General features: G+C 25.3%; 2 protein-coding genes across 3 annotated transcripts in view; both read left to right on the top strand.

Annotated features, from left to right (window-relative positions):
• Positions 1 to 11363, top strand: part of LOC139424767 (RNA pyrophosphohydrolase-like) — an 81874-nt gene that overhangs the window by 64968 nt on the left and 5543 nt on the right. Inside the window, exon 1 of one of the 2 annotated variants that reach the window (XM_016074890.3) lies at positions 10836 to 10945. The exons of the other annotated variant lie outside the window; for it this stretch is intronic. The gene's annotated coding sequence lies outside the window, so the exon portion shown is untranslated. Of the gene's footprint in view, positions 1 to 10835; positions 10946 to 11363 lie in introns of those variants that run through there. 2 annotated transcript variants of the gene reach the window in all.
• On the top strand, positions 135 to 7562 carry LOC107456928 (ER membrane protein complex subunit 4). Its single transcript, XM_016074920.3, has 5 exons — positions 135 to 271; positions 3307 to 3415; positions 4547 to 4700; positions 5464 to 5621; positions 7359 to 7562. Exons 1-5 carry the CDS (start codon positions 204 to 206, stop codon positions 7392 to 7394), a joined length of 525 nt encoding a protein of 174 aa, XP_015930406.1. The 5' UTR covers positions 135 to 203; the 3' UTR covers positions 7395 to 7562.

The raw sequence follows: 11363 nt of genomic DNA on the forward strand, positions 1-11363 counted from the left end.
ACAATTGATACTGACTGTATTATAAAATTGTGCACTTCACTAAGAATTACTTTTACCTTACTTGCAATAAAAGTTTCAATTATTCAAATTTTTTGAATGATTCAGAGAGTTAAAGATTACAAGCAAAACTCCCAAAATACTTTTAGATTTCATCTTTGTTGATTCATCGAATTTTGTCAACATCGTTCAGGAAATTGAAAATTATGGCTAGTCAAGTAACAAATAGACTTGCTGTGAAGCGTCATAAATGGTGTTTTTCTTTTGCAACTCGGTAAAATAATTCTTGATCTAATTGATATGGTGCTTCATTATTATCAATATTGTGTGCATGCTGTTTAGAAGCGAAGCGCTTACCTAATCTGTTTAATAGATTAGGTAGGCGCTAATTTTCTAATCCTAATCTGCTTGTTATTGAATTCTTTTATTGTTAATGAACAAATTATTCTTTCCCAATGTAATTCAACTGAACAATTATATGAATATTTATTTTGCAGCTGTGTAGTTACTATAAACAATAGACATAGATCTAATAATTCATATGCCAGCCAATTATGAAAGCCGAACCACGTATTAAAATTCTGGCTCGAGGTTATCGCAAACGTTTGTCAGCATGGTGGATCAAAATATGTTTAAATGAGAACAAAATTGATAATAATAATATATTTCTTCATGGTTGAAAAAAAATTATTTAATTCTTGATAATTTAAGAATTATTTATCTTAAAGTCAGGGTTCATCCTAGGTGGGGTTTTCAGGGCAAACCAGCCACCCCGTTTGTCCTTTGAATTATAAATTACATCCTACATAGGCTTTAAAACTGATTATGTGCCCCATATATTAAAGTTAAAATAAGGTCCATATGCATATTTTTTTTTTTTTTTTGTAAATCCACGAGGCTTTCAAATTTTTTTTTTCGAGAGTAGTAAATCGTTTTTCGGTTGTAATTAATCAATTATTGACCATTTCCCTATGATTTTTCAAATTCCGATATATATAATACATTATTGCGACATGTGCACATTAACTTAAGCTAATACTTCTTTTAAACGTTTCATTCACGATGATTCCATTCTAATTTCACATTTGATATTTTTTTCAGGAACTAAGTATTGCTTTTTTGCCCCTTTTCTCATGGTTTTACAAATTTCAATATTTTTAATACGATATAGTTATGAGATGCTAGTTCAAAATTTGCATCATTGCTTTTTGATGTGATCGCGAATCATGACGATTCTATTGCAATTTCATGGTGTTTGATGATGGATTTTCCCGCAGGTCATTTATAATTTTTTTCAGCCCTTTTACATGGTTTTTAAATTCTGATATATTTAATATGTTGTTATTACGATATTCGAATCTTAATCATCACATTTAGATGCATTTAATTGGTGACGATTCTATCGTAATTTCTTTGTTTTATGATATATTTTTCGACGTCATTTATCATTTTATCGATCTCTTTTATCCGGAGTTACAAATTCTAATCTTTTTAATGCAGGGCTATTACGATGTTCGATTTGTAACAATTCTATTGTAATTTCACGTAGTCAGATAATATGTGGTTCTGAAAGTTCACATCGATTTTGTAATACTAGATAATGTATATCGCACAAACTTTCAAGATAATCCTATTGCTCTTTTCGGTAGTTATTTTAATTTTTTTTTTTGGGTCCTTTGCACATGGTTTTTATATTTTCTGATATTTTTGTAAATGTAATACGATGGTAAAATTTGAGTTGTCACTTTTTATGGTGTTCAATTTGTAACGATTCCATCATAATCGACATCGTTCATTGACAGTTTTCTCGACTGTTATTTATCATATTTTCTTTCCTTTACACATGGTTTTTTCAAACTCCAATATTTTAATATGTTATTATGACGCATGACTTTCGATTTGAATTATCACTTAGTGACGCATTTGATTTGTAATGAGTCTGCCGTTTTCCGATAGGTTTTCAGAAATTTCCACATATTTTTTCTTATTCTGATCAATTTTACATGATGTTATTACGACAAGGGAGTTTTTGGATTTAACTTAGTAACTTTTTGACTTGCTCAATTTAGATCGTTTTGTAATTTATGGGTCTTTTTTTTTTTTTGCAGCTGTGTGCTGTTTTTTAACTATTTCCTCATGTTTTTTTTTTTTTTTAATTTTTTTTATTCAGATGTAATTAATGAAATGTTATGGCTAACAAATTTCCTATTTTTGTAATCACTTTTCCACACATTAATTTTCAATAATTTTTTTTGCAGTTATTACAATTTTTCATGTTTTTTAGATTCTAGTTTAAGACAGCTCTTTTAAATTAAACTAAGTGGCAATAAACATAATTTGACTTTTATTGTTAACATGTTTTTTTTTTTTTTTTCTATTCAATTTTTAATTAAACCTTTTTTTAATAATTTATTCTATATTCTTGGTAATATAGGATAGTTATTTATCTAATTAAAGTCAGTGTCAAATTTAATTTTTGCTTTTAATTTAATTTTTATTAATAAAAATTTTTCTATTTTAATTAGATTTTTAATTAAACTTTTTTCTTCTTATTTGTTCTTGGTAATCTAGAATAGCGATTCCCAATTTTTTCGACTATGGAACCCTAAATAATCAATTGCTTTTGGCCGAACCCTGACTTAATAAATAAAGTTTATAAAGCAATTGTGAGCAACCTATAAAAGATTACAATTCTTTTAAAATATTAATTATAGATTTTTCATAGCTTTATAATTAATAATTTTATATAAAGTTTTATGTCTAACAATTAATTTGCAGCCCTTGTGCTGTATTTAGCCTGGCTATGAATTTGTTTTTAGTGCATATATAAAAGCTGAAAACAAATAAAATAGTCCAACTTATGGTTCGTTTCAAAATGAGACTAAAAAAACTGCTATAAATGTTGAAAATGGTTATTCAGGAAGCATATTTCTTTTTAAAGAGTTAAGTTATTTTATTTTGATTTGAAAACCGCTATAGGGAATACTTATGCAATATTTTATAAATGCTCTTAATTTGTTCTATACATTAGAAATGTCATCTTTTTTTTTTTTAAAAATTGCAATTTCTATCTTATTGGCATTATACATGAAATAATTTCATAAAGGCAACTGAGAAAGTAAATAAATTATGAATTACAGGTTGCATCAAAATATAATGAGAAGTTTAAAAAATTATTCTTTACACAAAATGTTACTCGCTTTTGAAACTTCTTCATCGAACCCTAAGGCTCGGTGAAACATCATTTAGGAACTGCTGATCTAGAGCATGATATTTTAAACTATTAATTGTTTTTTATACTCATTGCAGAAAATCAGAAAGGCAAGCTGAATTACCTGCACCTCCTGGGTATAGTGCTTCATTAGGTCAAGTTCATGCTGAAGCTAGTAAAGAAACAGATGCAAGCTTAATAGTTAAAGTAATGAAATATTTTGAATCAGCTATTTTTTTTTTTTTTTTGGCATTTGATCAGTATTCGATGACATGGTATATTGATTAGCGACAATCTTAAATTATTTGTATCAAATTTGGAAAAGGTTATATTGTGCATTAAATAAATATCAGTTATAGTGCATTAAACAATAATTTAATGTGTTTCTTAAGTGTAACTTTAGAATAATTTTATCCATAGATTATTCCTCCTTTAACTCTATCATTTTATTTATTTTTCTATATTTATTTTTTGAACGATTCTTTTTTAATATATTTTCTTACATTTTTAACTAGTTGATGTATATTTGATTTGATTATCATTGTTAACAATTTTTGATTTAGACTTTTAATCTATGCATTTAAATAATTTAGAAGTATGCAATTTATCACTTTCAAAAATTTACGTATCATTCCTAGAAGGTAGTTTTAAATTAAACAAAGAATCTAAATTTATACCTTATCATGTCAATCAGATTCCTTATTTCCAGGAGCATATTTCACATAAAATTTTATTATTATATTTATTTATTGTAAAGTCACATTTAATAGAATATCTTTGTTATATTTTGATTTTTTATTGTCATTTCACAGACATGATATGAAGAAAAATTTTCATGCTATTTCTCTTTATGCTGTTTATAAGTTTAATTTAATAGTTTTATTCATTGTTTCATGTTCTTACTCTTAAAAAATTTATCTAATGCAGAAAGCCTTTAACTATCTAATTATGCTTTTTTTTTTAACATTTTAAAGGGTGTCCAATTATTGAAGTTCGATTGAATTTTTGAATTCCGATATATTTAGTATGGCACTAATTCCAAAATAAATTATTAAAATTTTTTTAAGTAGTTTCCAAACTATATTTCTTTTAGAAGTGATTTGATATTGTGATTTTTTTTATTAATATTATTATTAATTTATTTTATAAACATTGATAATAAATATTTTGATTAGAAAATTAGCTATTGCAAAAGCTATTTAACATACAATTTTATGTGATTTTTTTAAAATTATATTTCACATAAAATGATATAATACGCCTCTTGATAGATATTCATCGAATGTGCATTATTTTTAAACGCTATAAATTAATATATGGTTCATATTTCTTTTTAAGAAATCATGGGATATTGCACTTGCTCCACTAAAACAAGTGCCAATGAATATATTCATCATGTATATGGCTGGAAATTCCATATCAATTTTTCCAATAATGATGATTGGAATGCTGTTTATTCGTTTAGTTAAGGCTCTCCTTACTATTCAGTCAAGTAAGATATATATTTTTTTGTATTCATAATTTAAAAGGTTTCAAGTAGTTTCGTTGTCTGTATATTACTTATCATTACTTAGGATTTAAGTTGTTTTTTCAGGTTGTTATACAATAAACTAAAATTTTTTTACATTTGATATTTTGTATTTATTTTTCTTGCTCTTTTAACTTATTCCTTTTTTTATCCCTTTCAATTTTTTTTATCTTTTTTTATTCCTTTCAATTTGTAATTGGTTTCTACATACACTTGTTAGTGGCTATTTCTTTTATGCTGATTAAGATTTTTGTTCATTTGTTGCTAGATTTCAAAATTCATTCTCTCTTTGTGACTTACAATTCTTTGTTAATTTCTTATTATTTGAACTTTAAATTCTCTTTAAGTTATTCTTAAAAATTTTGTTCTGTAAAATTTTTAAGCCTTATGCAATATCATTTTGAAAAATTTTTAATTTAGATATTCATGTTTAAAGTTTTGTTTATTTTTTATCTCTTATTTGAAAAATGTTAGATCGTAGTATACAAAAACATAGTCTTATGATTACGGTGGCAATATTAGTAATTATCTACTTTGGCTTAGTTTGATTTTATTTTTCTGTGATCAGTTTATTTTATTTTGTATCAGCTTTTTTAAAAGTGTATTCCCCCCATATTTTTTAAGTATCAATTTTCTGATCTGCTTGTAATTCTACTTATATGTAATAACTTGTGTTGAAATAAGTTGTAAATTTATATACATTTCATACATTAGTTTCTGTTTTCAGCTTTTAAGCTAATTGAAGGTGGTCAAGCTCTGCTTCAAAAAGCTGTGTATTTATTTGGAAATCTGGTTTGCTTAGCATTAGCCCTCTACAAATGTCAATCAATGGGTTTGCTTCCAACATATGCATCTGATTGGCTAGATTTTGTTCAACCACAAGAAGTGAGCTTGAATTTATTTTCATACATATAATTTTTCTTTAAATTGTTTTAAAAATGTTCCTGCATTTATTTTTTTAATGTTTTTTCTAAGTTACATATATTTGTTTAATTTATAATACTTAATTAGCCTTTTTTTTCAGCATTTCAAAATGTGCACAGACATAAACTAAACTATTTTTCTTTTTCTTAAAACGAAATATTTTACGTGCTATACATTGTATTATTTTAATTATGTGTACCATTTCCAATATGACATTGGTACTCTAAAATGTTTGCTGTCTAATTTTATTAGAAAATGGCGTGAAATGTTTAAAAAATAAAATTAGTGCTTAAGTGCTATATTTCTGTACTAATATTATATTACTTTAATTATTCGTACCATTCTCCTTATGACATTGTTATTGCCAAACGTTTGTTGTCTAATTTTATAAAAAAAAAGGGAAAAAAATGGTGTTGCAACATAAAATTATCAAAGGTACAACCCTCAACATTCTTCTACTGTTAATGTACCTTTATATATCTCAAAAATAACATTTTTATTTAATTAATGAAGATAATGCTTTATCATGCTTAAATTATTGTAGAAATAAGCAGCTAAAACATTTTAATTTAAATGAAAATCAGTAATATTCATATTAAAAGAAATTGAAGCACTTTCTTATCATAAATAAATAATTAAAATAAATATGTCACGAGTTTGAAACATTTAATTTATTAAAACCAAGTAATAAGCAATGCTAAATGATTGTAAAATATTTTGTCCAAAAATTAAAAAAGTTGCTTAGAAGGAAAAAGTTAAGAGTTTATAATGGGGAAAATTCTAAGATGCTTCCTTTGAAGGTACTAAATTTCTATTTACAAAGATGGTGTTGAAATTACAAAAAATCAGTTTTAACTTTCTACAATTCTAAAACTAATAAAAACATTTTAAACTATTTTTAGAATCATAGGCATAAATTTTTTGCTCTTAGCACAAATGGGTCTGGAGTTATTCTTTTCTCTATTTTTTTTCTACAGTTAATTGATCTCAGTTAACCTGTGATAGTCCAGACTTACCACATCTACACTATTTTTTTAACATACTTATAATTTGTAGCACAACTATTATTTGTTTTTAATCCTGTTGACTTAGCTTATTTAGATACTTAGAAACTCGTTTCAGTCATGTGACTAGAGTTTTATGAAAGATGCACTCAAACACTTTCTTTTATTATTATAGATACTTCATAATTTAGGGTGCCATTTAATATATTTCAAATCCTCTGTTCTGTCATCTTAAGAAAAAAGGTTATACCACAAGAAATTTAAATTTTGAGATAAAGATTTTGGTAAACAGCTGAATCACTGTTAAAATATTCATGGATTCACAAATTGTTTAATTGTGTTGTAATACCTATTAATAAGTATTAATTATGTAATGGCGAGAAAAATCAAAAATAGTAAAAAATGAGAAATTATTATTTTTTGCTTTGGGGCAACAGTATAAGATTTCTATCTATAGTGTATTGTAAGGATGGATACAGAACCTGAAGCCCGTTGACCAAAATTGGCAAAAAATGGAAAAAAATATCTCTTGATTTTTTTTACTGGTCTTTAATAATAAATAAATAAATAAAAAAGTTAAAATTGTCCAAGGTACAACACTCTTTCTCATTATTTTTTTTAATTGTGCAAAATGTAATACTATTTTTATTAAAAAAAATTTGTGGTTAAATTAATAAGTTAAATTTATTTTTAGAGACTGGAATATGGAGGAGGAGGCATACTTTTTTGATCTGGCTTTTATCTGCCTGCAAACTACCATTTAGTTCAAGATTACACTCAATATATTATGGTTGTGTATCATGGACTTAAAATTATGTAAATTGGTATTGTAACAAATTTTTATTATGTAACTTTATTTGTCCTTGTAATATATTAAATAAAAACTCTTTTACTTGCATTTTAATTTGTAACCTGTCATAAACTGGCAATTTGCAGAGTTATGTGTAACTTTCTTGTGAAGTATAAATACTTTGTTTTGGTGATAGTAAAGATAGTAACCAGTGTTTCGATGATATAATGGAACATCATCTTCTGTGCACAGAACAAAAGAAAATAATTGGTGATGAAAAACATAACCAAAGATAATTCCATGCAAAAAAATCATTTTTAATATTTATTGTTTTTTTACTATTTTATTTTTAGATAAACGGAAAAATGTGTGATTTGTAAGATCTACAATCTTTTATATCATTTTAAAGAATATAACTTTAAATAGCAATGTTTAAAATTTGGACAATCTTGGTCAAATATTTTTGAGAAATTAAATTTTAAATATAAACTTTTTTATAATTTAATTCTGCTGATTTCGTCCAAATTTTGTATGTTTCTATTATATTCTTTAAAATAATTTTAAAATTAATATGCTTTAAAATTCCATTTTTTTACTATTATTAAATAAATAAATATTTAGAAAAAATTTTGAGAGATTTTTGGACAAGCTAGTTTTACAATTGTACGCAAGTTTTTTTTGATTTACTTAAAACATTCTCCAGGTATGGTAAAATATGTAAGAAGTGAAATTAACATTAAGGAGTTGAAACTTTCAACTGCTTTACTAACCAAACTGTTGGGACCATAGTTTCCAAATAGCTGCTATCCCCCATATTTTGAGGTTCAGAAATCCAAATCCATTGAAGAGAAGGTGCTTTTGTGTAACTTAAAATATTGACTTGCCAATTAATTAACATCTTTCAGGTTTGGCCTTTGAAATATAAAGATTGAATCCTAGAGCATGAAATCATCTCGTTATATCAAATGTTATTTCTGGTGTTCACTTTTTTTCACACTGTGCCCCTGTTTATTTATATTTTTATTTGTGGTATGATAAAAGAATAAAAATGGGGTCAGGTTTTCAAACTTGTTTACTTAATTTTAAAATCAATTATTTGATGAAATGTTTTAATTTCTAAACTCAATCAATCTTTTAAATTCAATAAAAACCTATGTTAAGATACACAGGGAACAAAATGTCACTCACTATACACACATACAATAAAAAAATTTTTATTTTCTAATAAACTTTTGAAGACTTATTTTCAATTTTTTTCTTCATTTTTTCATTAATTTATTGAATATTGGTGACTTCCAAAATGTGAAAAAACTATTTCTTACTATATGGCTATTAGAAAATAGTAATAATATGACTTCTTATAAAAATAATTTATAAGACGTCATATTGTGCTATTGAAAGTAGCATCTCAGTCAATAAAGGGGGGTTTTAAATAAATTTAGCAAAAAATTGTTAGCTTAATGTTAAAAGATTAATTGCTGTAGTTAATTAGTTATAGATTTACGAATTTCTTTTTAATTGTATACCGATTTGTTTAATGAGTAATACAACAAATTAGTGATTCACCTGATATTTCACTCACAATTAATCCTGTTGGTTTATTCACCGATATGCTTTTCTTTATTGTATACTCATTGTATAAATAATTGTTCAAAATAGCTTATTATTGTGTAGCTAACCTATGGAGGACAATTGATGAGGTTTATGAAAAATAGAAAAAAAAACAACATCTTAGGACTGTTGACAAGATTCGTGAATACGTAGTGGTTAAAATCAATTTTATTGGTGGATCTGATTTTTTTTTTTAACATGCTAGGGGTAACTAGTAATAATTAGGGGTTTATTTTTTGAGGAAAAGTTTTAAAACGTTTCTCAGCATATATCGGTCTTATCAACTTCAATAAATGCTGCAGAATTTTGGTGTTAATTAACCAGCACCGTAGCCATTTGTGTCATTATAAAGTCAAAATATCCGGTTAACAAAAGCATGAATAAAAGAAACAAAACATATAACGAGATAAAATATAAGAGCAATTTTTTTTTGCTGATGGAACATCTGAGCGAGCTGTTGATTTTTGAGAAGATAGTTTTTGTTTTTGGAATTAGAGGTTTATTTTTTAATTTTGTTACTGCATTTATTGTTGTGAAATAAAGTTGTTTTTTTATATATAAAGAACTGTTTTCTTAATATAGCTTGATATGTTACATTATGCTTATGGAACATATCAGAAACGAATTCTGAATAAAAATGAATTCTGAATGCTGTTTAAAAATTTACATTAAAAAGACAGAGAGGTTGGTTAAAAATATTTCCTGCTATTAAATGAGAATTTGTTATTCTCATTCAGAGTTAAGATTCTCTCTCTTGATATAAAACAGTTAATTAAATAATTGAAAATAAGTAAACAAAGTAATCAAAAGCCTACACTAAGCCTACAAAACATTAAAATAAAATTAGTTTTACGAAATACATAAATTTTTTGAATGAAAAAAGTTAATTTCTTCAATAATATTTAGATTTTTTAACAACTGAGCTACAATTCTCGCAGTGACTTATAAACGTGTAAAACAGTTAATTAATTATCTGAAAATAAGTAAATAAAGTAATAAAAAATAATTTTATGCAATACATAACTTAATCATAACTTAATGAATCATTAAAATTCTGGCTATTTACAATTTAGTTTCGATTCTCTGTCCTGTTTGGCTTATAATCGTATAAAACAGTTAATTAATTCTTTAAAATTAAGTAAATAGAGTAATCAAAAACCAAGCCTATAAAATATTAAAATAAATAAAATTACTATAAAGAAATACATACAAAAATTTCTTTGTATGGAAAAAGTTAATTTCTTCAATAATATTCAAGTTATTAATAATTGAGTTTCTAATTTCTATCTTGACTCACAGTGACTTATAAACGAATGACACAGTTAATTAAATGTCTGAAAATAAAATAAAGGAATCAAAAGCTAAGTCTACTAATTATTAAAATGATAATTGAAATAAACAAAATTATCTGTAAGATGTACTTAAATTGTTTTGATTGAAAAAAGTTAATTTCTTAAATAATTTTCAGGTTGTTAATAATCTATTTTTGCTTAAATAAAATAGAAGAAATATTCTTTCAAAACTAATAATTGATAATTCGTGGGAACACATTAAAATTCTATTGAAAAAATCAATTCTATTAAGAGAGACGATGTTGAATTAAATTTACAGTATTATTGCCGGTATTGACACTAAGTAATGCATTCTGCAATCACTTTACTCTTGCGTCACTTGTATAAATTATTAAACAACATAGAATACGTATCGATGAAAGTTTGATTAATAAGTCAATTTCGTCAGAATTTTTCGTTTTCCCTCCTTGCTGATAAATCATTGAATTGAGTCTTCAACTTGATATGGATAGATTATTTTGGACTGCTGATAAAGTTTTCTTGTTCTCTACTTCTCACGTAATAATTCTTTAAGATAAAATTACTTATGTAAGTACATACATTTACTTAAAATCAATGTTTAGTTTCTAGTTTTTCATTTATCTATATATATATATATATTATATATACTGGCTTGCCACATACTACGCTTTTTGCAAAATATTTCATACAGTGGTAGTCATTTAAAAACGAAAACTTTCGGAATTTTTGATAATTTTTCCAGCATTTTAAATGCCTCACCACAATAGAGCTGAAACAAAGTGGTATTGCATATGAACTTTTAAATCTTTTATTTGTAGTGGTTTAGAAAATAAGTTTAAATGAATGAAGATTAATAGATTAAAACATAAACATAACTACCACCAGAATAATTTTTTACAGAAAACATAGAAAGTTGGTAGCCACCATTATCTCTCTCTCTCTCTCTCTCTCTCTCTCTCTTTCTAAAAAAAAAGAAAGAAGGAAT

The sequence above is a fragment of the Parasteatoda tepidariorum genome, chromosome 6 (assembly GCF_043381705.1).
Source record: "Parasteatoda tepidariorum isolate YZ-2023 chromosome 6, CAS_Ptep_4.0, whole genome shotgun sequence".
Taxonomy (NCBI): Eukaryota; Metazoa; Arthropoda; class Arachnida; order Araneae; family Theridiidae; genus Parasteatoda; species Parasteatoda tepidariorum.